Source organism: Arabidopsis lyrata (assembly GCF_000004255.2).
Source record: "Arabidopsis lyrata subsp. lyrata unplaced genomic scaffold ARALYscaffold_1, whole genome shotgun sequence".
NCBI lineage: Eukaryota > Viridiplantae > Streptophyta > Magnoliopsida > Brassicales > Brassicaceae > Arabidopsis > Arabidopsis lyrata.
In genome coordinates, this window is record NW_003302555.1 from 22,163,188 (window position 1) to 22,180,839 (window position 17,652).

Here is a 17,652-nt window from a genome sequence, read left to right on the forward strand (position 1 = left end):
CAACAAACAGCGCCGGGTGGCTCTCAACAAACACCACGGGCTGGCTCTCAACAACCACCGCCGGCTGGCTCTCAACAACCACCTCCTGCTCGTCGAAAACAACCTCTTGGGCGTCAACAACAGCCTTCTTCTTCTCGTCAACAACAGCCTTCATCTTCTCGTCAACAGCAGCCGCCTCCTCGTCAACATCAGCCTTCTTCTTCTCGTCAACAGCAGCCTCCTCCGCGTCTACCACAGCCTCCTCCTCGTCAGGATCCAGAGGAGCAACAGGTCATACCACCAGAGCTAAACCTTAATGATGAAGACGATTATGAGGAAGAAGTAGACGAAGAGCCTGAAGAACAAAATGGAGATCAAAATGTCGACTACCAAGAAATGTTGGATCGTTTGCTAGTCCTTCCAGGCCGACAACATCTTCCACTTCTGTCTCAGAACCCGATCCCTGGAGTTGAGACTCTCTGGTAATCTCTTTCCTTTTCTCCTTGTGATTTTGTGATTGTTTTGTGAGCATATGTGTTTTTGATTGATCATCTGATTTTGTGATTGTTTGTGAGCATCTGTGTTTTTTTAAAAGCATTTGCAAATCATGTAGTCATGTCCTGTAGTAGAAAGTTTAGTGTTTGTTAAACATTTTGGTTTGTTTTCCGTGTTTGTTTTGAGAATCTATGTTATCTCTGTGTTGGACCAACTTATTGTTCATTGATAGACTCATGGTTCTTGTTCATTTACGACTAAAGCTTTGTTTGGTAATTCAACTTGAAGTTTAGAGACTTGTCATAGTTGATTCTGCTGTTAATCAAACATATTTCATTCTTGCTCAGTATCTGTTGGTTATTGCATCAAATAAATTCTGTGATTTCAAGAAATGAATAGAATTAGGAGTTATTTTTCACAGTGTCTTAGTGCATAACTAAAGTGAAATGTACTTTCGTTACAGGTTTAACCGGCACAAAGGGAAGCTGTCTAGAGTGATTGCTGGAATCTTCCGGAGGAAGTTTGATGGGCCTTACTTCAGTTGGAAGGTTACTCCAATACCCATTCGAGAGAGATACTTCAGAAGTTTTGCGGTAATGTCATATATACCTTACATTCTGTTATTGTTTAATATATATGACTTAGTAACTTTGCTAACTTAAGTGCTTGTTATGTAGCGGAAGTATAATTGGGACGGGATTACTGAGCTTGTTAGAGAAGGATTCTTGGTGATAGCCAAGAAAAGGATGAAAGGGATTGTCAGTCAAGCAAAGCAGAGTGGTGTACAACCACCGTGGATCCGTGATACACTTTGGGCTGAGATGTGGGTGTATTGGAAGACTGAGGATGCTATTGAGAGGAGTGAGAATGCTTCACAGTGCAGAAACTCTGATCGTGGAGGTCTTGGAGTGCACAAACACTTAGCCGGTCAGAAATCTTTTGTGCAAGTTCATCAAGAAATGGTAAGAGTCCTCTTTCCATCCAAACAAATCATTTCTCTGATTTTCTAATATTGCTTCCATGATTTAAATCTGCTTGAGTTTAATTGTAGGAGGAAGAGCTCAAGCGTCCTGTATCACTTGGCGAAGTGTTTATGAAAACACATACAAGGGCTGATGGATCATTTGTGGATCAAAAAGCTAAAGAAGTTGCTGAGGCGTATGCGAAGGGCATTGAAGACAGGATGTCTGAATTGGACGAGGAGGGTCCTCAGAATTCTGCTAATTCCTCTGAACATTCCACTGACCGTATGCTCAGCATTGATGAAAAGAATGAGATCTTTCTTAAGGTAATTGATTTCGTTTTGTTGGACATCCTTCTTGTTCTTGTTCACTGATTCTTTGGATTTTGTTTTAGTGTACTCATAAAGATGACAAAGGTACCCCTTATGGTCTTGGATCGATTGTGGAGACACTGAACAAAGGAAAAAGGAAAGAGAGTTATGCGAGCTCTTCTACAGCAACCATTGTGGAGCTTCAAGATCAGCTGCGGCGCAAGATATCTGAACACGAGGCTGAAAATGCAAAACGTGATGAGGAGCACCGCCAATCTCAATCTCGCTTGGAGAAGCTCCTCGTCTTCATGAAAGATAAGGATCCTGAGTTGGCAGCTTTTTTGTCTTCTGCTTCTACACAACCTCAACCACCCATCCAAGCAACTACAACAGCTGCAGGCACTCTACCAACTACAAAAGCTGCAGCTGCAGCCATCCCAGACGCAGCAGGCACCCCAGAAGACACTTCTTCTAACCTATGAACTTGTTCTCTTAATTGTGTATTTTGTAAGTTGGATGAAACCTGTTTTATTAGGATGCTAATATTTTGGTTAAAACTAGGATTATCTTGTTTAATTAGGATGGTTATTTGATTACTCAGTTGTTAATCTGATTTCTGTTTGATTACTGCTTTTCAATTCGAAATTGAATTAGGTTTATGATTGCAAAACAAATTGTTACTCGACAAACCACAAAGTTATGACCATTTTGTGACTAAACCAAATTACACTGGTGGCAGAATGGTTGCTAATACGAGACTAAATTGGGACTACTATTTTTTTTTTCACCTTACAAATCTTAGTCACAAATCTGTCTCTAATCAAACTTAGTTGCATTTTAGTCGGGAATATGCAACAACATATACAAGTCACAAATTAGTCGCTTATTTACGACTATATAGTGCGGTAAGAAAGTAGTCGCAAATAAGTGACTATGTTGCGACTGTTTTATTTAGCGACCGTTTTTTAGCGACCCATTTAATTAGTCGGACAATAGTCGCAAACAAGTGATTTGCGACTGTTTTCCGACTATTATGGGAGTCGCAAACGGCTTGTTTTCTTGTAGTGTGTGGATTTGAGAAGTTTAGGTTTTGTTACTAAAAAGACTGAACTGTTTATGTTTTCTCGAAAACATAGGGAAAAGAAGCCGCTTAAGTGAATTATTTTGGTAAGTGTTGGCGGACTAAGTCATTTTTGTTTCCCGCTAAAGGATTTGGGGTCTTACCGTTTATCAAGTGCTATTATAAAATAACCAGAATCACGAACTCATCTTTTATAGCAGTTTAGGAAAATGTGCTATCTTCTACGGCTATCAATGTTGATTATTCTTGTAGTGATACTCCGGAAGCTGATTAGAAGAGTTTGCGCTGCATGTATCTGCTAGTAAGATGTTAGACTCTTCAAGTCCAATTTGACTTTGGAGATGGAGGTGAGTTACGTCACCAGAAGATATTGACAAGAATAAGATGCAAAAACTCAACATCACGATCGTGTTAGAGTATGAGGCCATGAATGGGTTTAGGGTTTCGTTATGACAGTTTTGTAACTGATTTTGATCGTAAAAAAGAAGAAACACCCATCCTTTTATAACAGAAACAAACCCTTTCCTAAACAGGATTATAAAAACGTAACCCTAAAATTCTTTATTTTGTTCAAGCTTTATCTTAATTTTGTTCTCTGCATATCATCAGGTTAGAGCATTATTTTATCACCAGCTACTACCTCATCACTTGGTAGCATATTCAACCGACTACAACTTATAATAAAGTATGCTTTCATTGAAATTTATCATTGTATGATATATTTGTAACATAATGAATTGACATATAAGTGTACGAAAAATGATTATTTTTAGTTGCATACTCTTATTCTAAGACAATTATTAGATTTTGAATACTCAGTTATAAAGTCTATAGATAAATTTTGGCAGATTGAAAACCAATGTCAGTTGACAAGAATACTCAGTTTAAATTAATGTTTTACAATGAATAAAAAACTTATATGATGCACATTATTGTATATATTCAAAATTGTGAAAACAAATAATGTAAATACGAAAGTTAATAATTGAAATAGATACTGGTCATCATGGGATGATAATGTATAAATGATTTGAGGCAAAACATCAACAACTTCAACAGTTGTGGGAATGGGAAGAAGAATGTAGTGACCATCATCATCGTAATAATCAAATCTAGAAGATTGGCCCGATGATTATCTAGATGAAAAAGAGTATTTGGCCAATGATAAAGATCCTAATGAATAATAGGATTTTTGACTGACGATATTTTTTTGTTTTTTCTCGTTATGTTTATCCCAATTGAGAAAACTTCTCAAAGATAAAAGTACTACAAGAAATATGTTCATCGTTAGCGCGAAAAATATGCTATCATACATATAACATAGCGAATTCATAAATGCTATGACATCGGCAGCTATAGTAGGTGTCACCCATACGATAGCATTTTCTGACATGCTATTTTAGAACGTTCAATTATAGCGATAATAGAGTGCTCTAATATACTATATTATAGCACACGGTTAACGTTATTTTATATTGTATTGTAACATTTTTATATTTAATATATAAATTTAATTTGATTTATATATAATTATTATAATTGAATCTTGTTTTGCAAAATAATTTCAATTGGATTTATAATATAATATTTATATTTCATAAATCATCAACATACATAACAGTAATATTACATTATCATTTTTTACATAACATCATACCAAATCTTAAACAAAATAAAACTAACATCATAAAGACAAACTTCAATCTAGTCTCCTCTATGTGTTTTGCCTTTCTGTTAGCATTCCCGTGCATAATCCATGTAAGCATTATAAAGACAAACTTCAATCTCCTTTCCTCCAAAACAACACAAAACCCTTTACTTGTCCTGTTTCCAATCCTTTAAAATTCTCAAATCTAAGTCTATATCATAAGAGCAAGTGAGCAAATTGTTAGTTCTTAATACATTGACATTGAAGTGAATGGAAGCAATGAAACTAATAGAGAAGAGTAGTGTTTCATCAAACCTCATGTGTATACATTTTCATTGGGAGAGGGTCGGCACTGGCTAATCTAATATTAGTGACCTACAAGATGAAAAAACAATTGTTACTAACAACACTAAGAATCAGACATAATTACGTCAAAATGGAGATCCAATCACTTAGGGAGTAAAAGAAATACAAATGGCAAAACCGTGGAATCTAGCAAAAGATAAAGGTTCCTGAAACTAAGATATAAAACACAAACAAAAGAATCTAACTACCACCAAAACAAGAGTGTAAATTAGGCCAAGTAATGCAAGATATGAATCGCAATGTCAAACGCTTAAAGAAAACAATTGAATCCTATATAAAAAATACAGCCAATAGAAGTGAAAAGATGGAAATAACCATCACATCTAAAGACGGATAGACTCATAACAACAAGAGCAGAGACACCTTGGATGAGAATGGACATGGTCACGGATGTACAAGTGAGCACACATATCTTCGACCAAAACCAAACACATGTCTCCTTCATGGCCATTGTACAAGTGAACAAAACCAAACATCTTCTCTCTGTAATATATTTGAGCACACATATCTTCGACAGATCTACCTAGTATCATGTCTTCATACAACTCCAATCCTTTCTATTTGGTTATCAACTATTTCAAAACAAATCAAGTGACTTCAAAATTTAAAATCTGGCTTCAATTCCTTAATCAATACAATGAATCAAACCATAAGAACAACCAAAGCTCACGTAACTATCTAATCCGGTTCAATTAACAAAGGATCAGAATCCAAATGTTATAAAACTCATCTAAGAGACAAAAAAGAAGCAATTTTTAAGTGATTTAAGATGGGAAAAGAGAAAACTTGATTGAGCAAACATCAGATACATAAAAATTGAGCAAAAGGGTTATGAGAGAATCTAACCAATCTGCTAGAACGAAGAGCTTGGACGTTAACGATTCCTTTTAGAAGTCTACTCGAACAGCTTGGTGGATTTCTTCTTCTTAGACTTCTTGGATAGTGACGACGGGAGATCGACAGTGGCGGTGGAGTGGTTGAATATGCAAGAAGAATTAACGGTGAGAGAACGAGCAGATTTGAGGAAAGGAGGAGGAGCCAATCAGATCGGAAGCAATTGACGATTCTCTTGAGATCCATGTAGAGGAACAGTGGCAGTGAGCATAGTGGGAGTGAAAGCCGTAGCCATTATCGTGTATCAATGAAAACCCAAAGAGATTCACGGATTCGGAGAAAATTTTCTGGGAAACTAGAAGAGAGCATAGATGGGCGGAGAGTACAAGATAGGGAGATGAGAAAAAATGAATGAGAAGAAAAAAAAAAGAAAAATTAGGGTTTGTTTGGTCATAAGTGATTTTTATTATTTTGGTTAGGCGGTAAGTATAAAATTTTCACTAAATATTGGCGGTGCAAAGTGATTTAAGCTTTTCGTTTTGCTATTATTAGACTTAGCATTTTCGTTTTGCTATTATTAGACTTAACATTTCCGAAATGCTATTATATCATTACCAAAATCCGAATATCATCTTCAATAGCAGTTCAGTAAACCGTGCTATTACCTAATGCTATCAATGTGGATTTTTTTTGTAGTATATTGAAAAACTGTATCAAATGTTCAATATCCGAATAAATGAAATGGTTTAGAGATTTTGTGCATTAAAAAATATGCTAATGGGCATGTATTTTGAGACAATCATGTTAATGACTAACTTTGAAAAATAAACATTTACATAATAACATATATGAAATAAAAATATTTCTTTTGATTAACATTGAAATATTTTTTCTTAGAACAAAAACTTATTTTTTTTTACTCTATATATGGTGTCCGGAAATTTTTTATCATATATTTTAAATAAATTTCATGATTTTTAAATATCATCATATAAAATTGGATAATATTAAGGAATAGCGAAATTATACAATAAAATTTAGGAAATAGCAGAGATGAAGATTGTTGTTGCAAAATAGTCATGGACCCACGATTTCAGAAGAAGTGAAATAACAAAACCATCATTTGATTGTTACGAGTTCAATAGTAGGCTAGACAGTTTCCTGAGATTTTAGAAAATAACATGTAACATTTAAATTTCACATGTTATATTGAACTGAAAACATGATATTTGAAAAAAAAATAGTGATTTTTTAAGAAAGAACATTGTTTTGTAGTAGTTTTTTCAAAAACAATATTGTTATGGAAAATTTAGGCTGAATAGAATCGTTTTTAAAAGAAATCACACGTGATCTTAATAAAACATATGTATTACTACAAAATAACCGCGAAAAAAAAAATACTACAAAATAACATGATAAAGAGATATGTTAAACTGAAAAGAATGTTTTTTCCAAGAGATACCATACATAACGTGCAATACGAATAAATAACATGATAAAGAGAGATATTTATGTTATCACATATAATTCGAAGAAAAAAAGTGTTACAAAAGGACACTTACGTAATTACATGTTCTCTCCGACAAGTTATTGTAGCATAGTGCTATTTTGTTAATTATCTACAAAAATTTGGCTATTTTTGTTAATTATCCACAAAAAACTTGGCTATTTTGTGCATATTCTAATAGTTATTTTAGAAATTTATGGTCATTTTTAGTTTACTTCTATAATTAATAGTAGGAGGAATAATTAAAAAACAAATAAATATAATTACATATAGATTATATGTACATATTAAATTGATTTACATGTTTAAAATAACTATTAGAAAATTTGGCACTAAAGAGTAAAGCTGAGGGTTATAAGTCGGAAGCGAAAGAGATTCTTTTGCTACTCAATCTGCAACTGATTTTCTCTATGTACTTGAAACATTTTATTGAACTCAACCAGTCTAGCGAGCAAATCTGTTATATCTTGAAATATTGGTCTAAGCATCGGTCATATCTCAATCTCCAAAGTTACAACTATCGATTTCTGAAAATATATTGCCAATAAGATTCTATTATATCCAAACCTAGAGATAGTGAAGATGATTCATCTTCGAGTTTCTTATATCTCTAGGACCGATCTCACTATTAGGAGAGCTAGTGCTCCCATCCATAACACTTTTTCAGTTTGGTCTCTTAACACTCACTCGATGCTATTTATGTCTCCTCTTGTGATTACTATTTTGGGTTCACGTGTTTTCTAAATTTAGATAGAGATATCTTAAAAAAATATATATACTACTTTTATTTGATTCTTAAATTATTTTTGGTATGATGTGCCAACGCATATGAAACTCAAAGGTGTTATTCTTCTTTTCTCCATCAATTTATACAAAAAAAATATAGCCAAATTTGACTGTTACTTCGTTTGACGAAAAAAAACTTCGATTGGATTATATCATTCAAAACTAAATATTGATTGGATTATTTTGTTTCGATTCAATTTTTCTCTTGAAAACCATAAATATTTATTGAAAATCTTCTATTGTTTTTGTAAAACTGAACAAATTTACAAAAATTTCTTAGTAAATTTAGTTTTTTTTTTTTAAATGGACTAAACAATATGCATGAACATTAGAAATACGAGAGATAAAAAAAAAAAAATCTATCAAAAGTACCACATTTTTCTCCAATTCTTATCAAATCTACCACTTTTCTCCTTTTCTTCCAAATCTATCACATTTAACATATAAAAGACTAATTTATCCTCACATTTATCTCTCTATATTTAAAATTAATTTTTTCTTTCTTTTTTTTTTTCTCTTTTTCTCTACCTCTCTCTTTCTTTCTCTTCCAATCACGAACAATGAGTTTCATTCAACTTCTTCTCGTATGTGTTTTTCCCACAAAATCTAGATATGATTTCAAAAATAAAATCATCATTAAATCGAATCTAAATCGTCTCCGGCGATTGTAATCCTCTCGGTCGTCTCCGGCAATATCTAAGTCGCAAGATCCAGTCTTATCTATTATTCATCAAATCGAATCTAAGTCGTTCCCGACAATTGTAATCCTCTAGATTTTTTATTTCTACTTATTTATCCTCCGATTTAGTCCTTTAATTTTCTAAAAATCATTGTTTATTTTTTTATTCTTGTTGTCCCTAGTTTTTGTTTTTCTTTCTTTTGAAACTATTATCTAAATGTGCGTTTATGTCCATGTCTATAACTAGATCTCGTTTTAAAATTGTTTTTACTTTACTAGTTTTGAGGAAAAAATTGTCTCGGAATATAATAAAAATTATCTCCGAGTGTAACAAAAATTATCTCCGAGTGCAATTAATGCATCTGTTTCATTTTTTCTCTCCATCATACCTTTATTCTAACATAACATTGCGGCGTCAGCAGGTGTAAAATTATCCATGAAATGCCATAATCCCATAATAATATGGTATAAATGAAAAAAAAAAATTGGCGAAAAGTAATAGTTATAGCTAAATTCTCGAGAGTTATGGGTAAAACGAAAGAGAGAAACTACAAAATTTAGTTCGGACCAAACCAAATTCATTAAAATAAATTTCCATATTTTTTTCCTTGTCGATTTTTTTTTGCCCTAAATCGTTCAAAACCAAAGAGAACCCCAAAATCCAATCCCTTGTCTTCCTTCCTTATCGATGCCCAAACCAAATTGGAAAACTTTATCTCTTATGAGATTAGGAAACTTTATAATTTATTGATTGATTATCAGAGAAAAGATTCGAATTGAGTTTCTTCATGATTTGGGCAAAGCTAATCTGATCCCTATATATGATCTTGCGGAGACAACAACAAAAATTTGTGTTTTTTATTACCAAATCGTAACGGAAGTGTTCAAAGTTCCGATCTTTGGATCCGGGCAAATCTCTATCTTTTGTGGGTTGTTTCAATGGCGGATCATCAAGAAGACGAAGATTTGAAATTGGCTCTACAGATGAGTATGCAATACAATCCTCCTGAGCCAAAACGGAGCAAACCCATTGAAGAAGAAACTGGATCCGGATCTCAATCTGGTGGTGAATCACCGGAGGCGAAATCTCGGCGGTTGCAGCGAGAGCTTATGGCTGCTGCTGCTGAGAAACGTATGGTTTTGTTTCCTAAGAGTCCTTCTCCTGTGAACCAAGCTAGGGTTTTGCCAATTAGGGTTGGTGGTGATAAGGATGATGAAGTTGTGAAGAGTGTGGGATCTGATTTGGGGAAGGAGTTATCGATGGAAGAGTCTGATCAGTTGTTTTCAATGGTGTTTGGGAATGAGGTTTCGAAAAGTGTACTTGCTCAATGGACTAATCAGGGCATAAGGTACCATTCTTGAATTGTTCTTATGTTTGCTTTGTTCATTGATTGATTGAAATTTGTGTGCTTTTTATCAATGGTTTGATTGTATATAGTTTCTAGAGTTTGAGAAGTAAATCCCTTTATCTAGGACAGAAGCTATGGTGTTGGTTGTGAATATGTAGCTCAGAATTTATAAGAAAAGATTTGTCATAGTTAGTTGTTAATGAGTAGTTGGCGCGAATATGAGTTGGATCCATGCAAAGCCGTTAAAAACCCGCTAGGTGGTGATATTGGTAATTACTAGTTGAGCGCGAATATGAGTTGGATCCGTTAGAAAGCCGTTAAAAACCGTCTGAGTGGTAGTTAATATAGAACCTAGATTAAGAGTGAGGGTATCATATGGCCTTTTAAGGCATTAGTTGTATTATCCGCTATCCGATATGGGATTCTTCTCAACTCCAAAGCTAGGATTAAGAGTGAGGGTATCTTATGGCCTTTTAAGGCATTAGTTTTATTATCTGCTATCCGCTATGGGATTCTTCTCAACACAAAAGGTAGATTAAGAGTGAAGGTATCTTATGGCCAATTAAGGCATTAGTTTTGTTATCCGCTATCCGATTTGGGATTCATATCAATATCAACTTCCTTATCAATATCGCGCCCTTTAGACAGTGACTTACACGGTGCTGATATTTAGCCGGCTTGCATTCTCTTTGGGCTCTCCCCACGGGGTCTTTTCTCAATCTAGCCTTCTCTATTTTTAGCTTCTCTCCATCCCCTCGTTGCTTGTTGGGGATTGGTTAACTTCCTGTAAGTTAGACCAATTGATAGGGTAAGGAGTCAAGGAGGAAATATATAAATACTTTGATAGAACAGGTAGAGAAAGCAAAGGAAATTTCCCCACATGGAAAGCTTCTTGCAGTTAGTAGAAAACACAACCATTATCCCTAATTTTTTCGAAAGTATAGATACCAAATCAGTCACATGTCAGTTAGTATCCAGCAAATAATTGCTGCATATCTATCAGAATCAAACTGACCTTTTCTGGAGTGCCGCGGTGAAAGGCAATTGAATTTGATGGCTATAACTGTTAACACACTTTAATGCATGAGTACAGTGCTTGTGAGGTTATCTTCTTCATCTCTAAATTTCAGAAATCAGATTTGCATAGTCTCCCGAAATGTTTGGTTATCCAGACTTTTGTTTTCTCGTAGGTATATTGATATAAAAGTGAACCATAGTTTGTTCGTGTCAGACATGTCATATTGTAACTTATTTCTGTAAAGAAATAAGGTTCTTTTCTAAATTTTAAGAGCTGGAATTGAAAGTTTCCATGTGTATCCTAGATGCTCAGTAATTTCTCCAAAATGTGTATATGTAGTAAATGAAATATTTGTATATCGCGTTTTTCAGTAATTTAATCATATTTCGTAGTTAACTTTCTGTGCCCACTATGTATTATGTAACTAATGTGTTGACTACTTATTTATAGGTTTAGCCCTGATCCTGAAACTACTATAGGATTAGTGCAGCATGAAGGTGGGCCCTGCGGTGTTTTAGCAGCACTACAAGTAATTCTCTTAATTTTCTTGTTGCGATCTGTTCTCTGGAACATTCTTACAGTTGATGCTGACTGTTCCTTTTTCTGTGTAGGCATTTGTTCTTAAATACCTTCTTTACTTTCCGGGTGACAGAGTAGCTTCCCCAAGTATGGGTGTCTGGACATTATCTAAAGATCGTCATGTTGTATCTGATTCCTTCTCTTCTGTAACCGAAGAAGCAAAAACAAGGTGATTTTTCTTAGAAGATTAGTTAGACTATGATTCACATCCGAAATTCAGTTATCATGTTTAGTACTCAGCATATGTCGTTGTTTGTCCCGGATTTTGCAGGGCCCTTGTTAGAAGCATGTGTGAGATTCTATTTATGTGTGGAAACAACAACCGCGCTGTAATAGCAAGTTTCACTAATTTTGAGGATTCCAGTACTAATCAGAAAGATGAGGTTAGTTGAACTTAAGTAGTTCTTCATATTTGGTGCAGCGTTGGTTTTGCTGTACTATTTATGTTGTTTCCTTATCAGATATCTTCTAATATATTGTTGCAGGCAATGGCTAGTGGGCTCCCCATTGAATCTGCTTCAGATTTGCAGAAGATCTTAAGGTTTGAGACATTCACTACTCAAGCCAGTGCCCTTAATAAGCTAGAAGGCACAATAACTGCTTTCCAAAGTCGCATGGGTGCTTTGCTGTTCCTAATTTCTGCTTTACTCTCCCGTGGACTGGTATATTGACGCAACCTTGATCCTTATTACTCTTTTGTTTGTTAACATGTGTGCTAATAATAGATTAGGGGATGGAACGAATTTGAATCCTTTGATTTGGTCATGTGGTTGTGTGGGATCCTTTTATTTAGAAAAATGCTTAGCTATTGAGTAATTGGTGACTGGTTTGGGGCCTCGAGATACTTGGGCGGGTCAATATGCTATAGAATTCACCCTAGGTCAACTATGTATTTGGTTTAGGTTTCTAGATATTTCTTTGATTGTCTCTGTTCTACGATTAAGTAAGCAATAAAGCAAGATTTTGATTCCTGATTTTAACAGAATCATTTTGGTAGATTTCGTATATAGATTATTTATTTCAATTCCCTAGGTCAGCTCGATGGATCTCTCCTTGTTTTTTACGTATCTATTACTGCCGAAAATAGTGACAAATATCCGTGGTTATTGAATTCCTAGTGTTGTAGCGTTAATGAATAATTTGTGATGAACAGGATTCCGTTCAAGCCGACAGGGATGATCCAAACCTCCCTCTAGTCACTGCACCATTTGGACATGCCTCCCAGGTAATAGAACAAACACATTTCAAAATCTAGACTGATTAATTGTTTCTTCTACTTCTATCCCGTTTTCTTTGAATTCTGCTGATTTTTCTCTATGCCCCTTCATTTATTAGGAAATTGTAAACCTGCTGTTGTGTGGAGAAGCGGTTCCTAATGTGTTTGATGGAAGGATGGATCTTGGAGGCGGCATGTTTCTAAAAGGCATATCTAAGAATGTGGATGTGGGCTTCCTCACGTTGCTCGAGTCTCTCAATTTCTGCAAAGTCGGTCAGAATCTCAAGTGTCCCAAATGGCCAATATGGGTTATTGGCAGCGAGTCACATTACACCGTCCTGTTTGCACTCGACCCATCTGTCCAAGAAGAAAACGTACTTGAGCTGAGAGAGTCTGAGATAAGAAGAGCTTTCGATGCAAGAGACGAAAGCGGAGGAGGAGGCTTCATCAGCGTGGAGGCCTTTCACCAAGTTGTTCAGGAAACAAACATCAGACTCCCAACAGAGAAGCTCAACGATATCTGCGCCACGGGTTTCATCGTGTGGAGCGAGTTATGGCAAGTGATCTTGGAACTAGACCGAAATTTGGGAGGGATAAAGGATTCAACAGGAATGATGGGAAAGAAAGTGTTTGATATTTATCACTTCAACGGGATTGCCAAATCCGATATAAACGGTGGTGGTCAATCAATCGCTGTGGAAGGTGGGACGGTTCCTATGCAAAGGCCAAGGCTGACAAAACTAAACGTCGCTGTTCCTCCTAAATGGACACCAGAAGAGTACATGTCATGTGCACTGCCGCCGAGCAGCTCTGAGAAAGACGCAGAAGTGAATCAGCCTAAACCGGTACAGCATGCACCATTGGTGGATTGTATCAGAACTCGGTGGTCGCGTGCTGCTTGTAGCTGGTCTGGAGATCCTCCAAGTATAGTCTGAAGAATGTTGTATTATGAGAAAGCTTGAGCGTTATTCTGGCTCGTTGGATTCTAAAGCAAAAAAAACGGGAAACTGCTGATTTGATTTGGCGGTTTAGACGCGCGTCTGAACTTTCTTTGCGTTGTCCGTTTTTTTTCATGTTGTGTATTGATGTAGAATTTTTGTTATCTGTTATTGAACATTATTGAGACAAATGAATATTTTAATTGTTGGATAAAATTGCTTTTAATAACATTGATCTTCATATTCTGATTTAGGCATAAGGTCTTGAAATGGCTAACTATGGTTCCATCCCAATAAATAGTTAATTACATATAAATATTAGTTTTGATCATGTTACTTCTGTTATTCAACATTTATATATTGAGTTTTTATTGTCTAGAATATTTTCTAGTAGATAGTATTATTGGTTTTGGTCAACCTCTTTTAAAGGATTGGTTATATACACATAAACACTTCTACGATATATCCACCTTCTTGAGAAATGTGCGTTGACTCTTATGTCACCGCTTGAGAAGAATTGAAAAAGTTCTCAAATACACTAAAAATTTATACTCCATCCGATTTAAAATATAAAACGTTTTAGCTAAAAACATACCGATTAAGATCTATTTTTTAAAAGTTCCGTCAATCATAAAAAAAACTGTATAATAAAAATAATTATAAAATATTAAAGTAATATATAATATGCATAAAAACTTGAAAACGACTTATATTTTGAATAAAAAAATATGTCCAAAATGCCTTATATTTTGAAACAGAAGAAGTATTTTATTTCTAAAATCAAATGAAGTATTGTCAACCGGTTCACCAGATTACGGATCAAAAACAAATTTTATAAGGTTTTCGATTTTAAAATTACCAGATATTTGCACTAAATCCAAAATAGAAAAGTGTTCGGATCGCAGATTAACCGATCTGAAATGTTCTGCTCCAATATAATTCAAAAAATAACTAAAATAAACTAAAAACCCATATCCGATCCAAAATTCGCTCGAATACGATTTGAAAAATAGCATATTTGGAATTGAATCTTTACGTATATTGTATATTGTTAATTTTTACATAAAAATGATTTTAATTCTTTTAATTTACAAAAAAAAAACAGATCTGAATTTAACTCCAAAGATCCTCTAATATTTTGATTTTAAAACGGATATCCGGAAACCGTAGATACCGATATAAATAATTAATTACAGAACAGATCCATATACTTTAAAGCTCCGGGTACCCAGATTTCTACTAGGTACAGGCCAACTTTACCGGATAAGATTTTTTTTTTTTTTTTGTCAACATCTATATTAGATTGATTCTGATAAGCCAATGTTGGGGAAAATTGTTTACATATGTGAAAAGATGCGGTTGGGTACGAACATTTCGAGCTAGTTCATCCGCTTTCACATTCGTATTTCGAGAAACTAAAGGTAATGAGAATACGTCGAACTTTTCCTTGTCACTCTGAATTTGCTTCTAGGTATGTTGCGAACGCTAGCCACTCTTGCGGAGAAAACACCATCTTCATCAGATCGGAGCTGTCCGTAAGGAAAACTACTTCTATCTTGTCTTGGCCGATCATACATCTCATCGCCCAAATTAGACCTCTGTGTGAAGTAAGGTTAAGCTTCTTTGAAGATTAGCAGTTTCTATGTATTGCGTTCCATCATTCCGAGTAGAACAAAACCAACCTAACCGGAGAAGATAATTAATTTTTATTTTTAAATATTTTTTAAAAAATAAGTTGGTAACTTTCGAGAATATAGGTTTTTCAGACCAAAGACATCACTTTGGTCCCTACTTAGTACTTACCTGCCCTCTCGACAAAATTTCTTCTGTACTTTCACATTTCTGTGAAATCTCTCGGTAGGTTTGTGAAAACCTCGCCGCCGGGAAAAAAAAAAACCAATGGAAGGAGGAGGAGGACCAAATCAAACGATTCTCAGTGAAATAGAACATATGCCTGAAGCTCCACGTCAACGTATCTCTCACCACCGTCGAGCTCGCTCTGAAACCTTCTTCTCCGGCGAATCAATCGACGATCTCCTCTTATTCGATCCTTCCGATATCGATTTCTCTTCCCTAGACTTCCTCAACGCGCCACCACCACAACAACAACAACCACAAGCTTCTCCGATGTCCGTTGATTCACCTTCTGAAGAAACTTCATCCAACGGTGTTGTTCCTCCTAACCCTCTTCCTCCGAAACCCGAAGCTCGATTTGGTCGCCATGTTCGTAGCTTCTCGGTTGATTCAGATTTCTTCGATGATTTAGGAGTTACTGAGGAACAATATGTTGGGAAATCTTTAGCTACGAGTTCAGGAGAGAAGAAGAAAAGGAATCATCATCATAACAGGAGTAATTCTATGGATGGAGAGATGAGTTCGGCGTCGTTTAATATCGAATCGATTTTAGCTTCTGTGAGTGGTAAAGATAGTGGGAAGAAGAATATGGGTATGGGTGGTGATAGACTTGCTGAGCTTGCTTTGCTTGATCCTAAAAGAGCTAAAAGGTATAAAATTAGGGTTGTTTTCTTAAAGCTTGTAACTTTTTTTTATTTTGATGAGGTTTAAGTAATGTTTTGTGATGGTTTTTTTATAGGATTTTAGCGAATAGACAATCTGCGGCGAGGTCGAAAGAGAGGAAGATTAGGTATACTGGTGAGTTGGAGAGGAAGGTTCAGACACTTCAGAATGAAGCAACTACATTGTCTGCTCAAGTCACTATGTTGCAGGTGAATGTTTTATATGATTTGGTCATTGTGTTTAAGGCTTTGTGTATATGCAGCTGATGTGATTAGTGAAGATTTTCACACCATATCTTTAAGACTTTGATCCTAAGGACTATCTTGATTTGGTTATATTTGATGGTGATGGCTTCGTGCTTGTACTTCGCTTGATTGGTTATGGCAGCTTATAAGCTTGTAATTGATGCCTAGTACTTTGTGTTTGGAAAGGAACAAGTATAGATGCAGTGTTATAAGATATGTTATTGTCATGTTAATTAGCCAACAATCATCATGTGAGATATGTCAATAATGTAAATGTAAACATTTGCAAGACTCTTAAGTTTTGTTTGCACTTTAGTGCTAGAAGCAACAGCGGAGTCGGATAAAATATTTCGTGTTTATGCGTATTTTTCCATCTATTCTAATCTGTGTGCTGTATTGTGGTATTATGTAGAGAGGAACGTCAGAGCTGAACACTGAAAATAAACACCTCAAAATGCGGCTTCAAGCTTTAGAGCAACAAGCTGAACTTAGGGATGGTAAGCCATTTTCTTTTTCATTGGGTCGTTCTGAATATGTAAACCAAAGTTTTTTTTGTTTGAAATATTTAAGTCCCCTTTACGACGTATATTGTTCGGTGTAATTTCCAGCTTTGAATGAAGCGCTGCGGGATGAACTGAACCGACTTAAGATGGCAGCTGGAGAAATTCCTCAGGGGAATGGAAATTCATACAACCGTGCTCAATTCTCATCTCAGCAATCGGCAATGAATCAGTTTGGGAACAACAAGAACCAGCAGATGAGCACAAACGGGCAGCCATCACACCCAAGCTACATGGATTTCACCAAGAGAGGCTGAGTTCGTTTCACCTCTATATGTTGGCTGAGTTATAAATACGTTATATTCATTTCGGGCTGCATATTTGATGTATGTAAGTATGTATGTATGCATGTATTAATGCTTTTGTGTTAGCTTGATCTTACGTGTATGCAGATATGTCATGGCGATATCATCACGAGTAGTATCTACTGTAATATATCCAGAAATCTTTATAGTAAAAACTTTTGCTAGGCATTTAGCACCAATCATTTAAAACGCAGCTAAATCAGTGGCATTAGGCATCTATCTGCAGTTGCGGTAATTGCTAAACTGGGGTAAAACTGTAAAAGATTGCATATGGATT

General features: G+C 35.3%; 3 protein-coding genes across 3 annotated transcripts in view; all 3 read left to right on the forward strand.

Moving 5' to 3' along the window:
- LOC110224432 (glutenin, low molecular weight subunit-like) overlaps window positions 1-1,160 on the forward strand; it is a 1,428-nt gene extending 268 nt beyond the window's left edge. Inside the window, exons 2-3 of the mRNA XM_021010493.1 lie at window positions 6-461; window positions 938-1,160. Of these exons, the coding sequence (XP_020866152.1) occupies window positions 6-461; window positions 938-1,136 (655 nt within the window). The 3' untranslated portion in view covers window positions 1,137-1,160. The remainder of the gene's footprint in view (window positions 1-5; window positions 462-937) is intronic.
- Window positions 1,161-9,239: 8,079 nt separating this feature from the next.
- On the forward strand, window positions 9,240-13,991 carry LOC9330023 (ubiquitin carboxyl-terminal hydrolase MINDY-3). The gene is made up of 7 exons (XM_021012778.1): window positions 9,240-9,997; window positions 11,466-11,544; window positions 11,627-11,763; window positions 11,866-11,977; window positions 12,080-12,256; window positions 12,748-12,819; window positions 12,930-13,991. Exons 1-7 carry the CDS (start codon window positions 9,588-9,590, stop codon window positions 13,743-13,745), a joined length of 1,803 nt encoding a protein of 600 aa, XP_020868437.1. The 5' UTR covers window positions 9,240-9,587; the 3' UTR covers window positions 13,746-13,991.
- Window positions 13,992-15,530: 1,539 nt separating this feature from the next.
- On the forward strand, window positions 15,531-17,554 carry LOC9327329 (transcription factor VIP1). The gene is made up of 4 exons (XM_002891221.2): window positions 15,531-16,252; window positions 16,342-16,474; window positions 16,923-17,007; window positions 17,119-17,554. Exons 1-4 carry the CDS (start codon window positions 15,648-15,650, stop codon window positions 17,325-17,327), a joined length of 1,032 nt encoding a protein of 343 aa, XP_002891267.1. The 5' UTR covers window positions 15,531-15,647; the 3' UTR covers window positions 17,328-17,554.
- The last annotated feature ends 98 nt before the right edge of the window (window positions 17,555-17,652 follow it).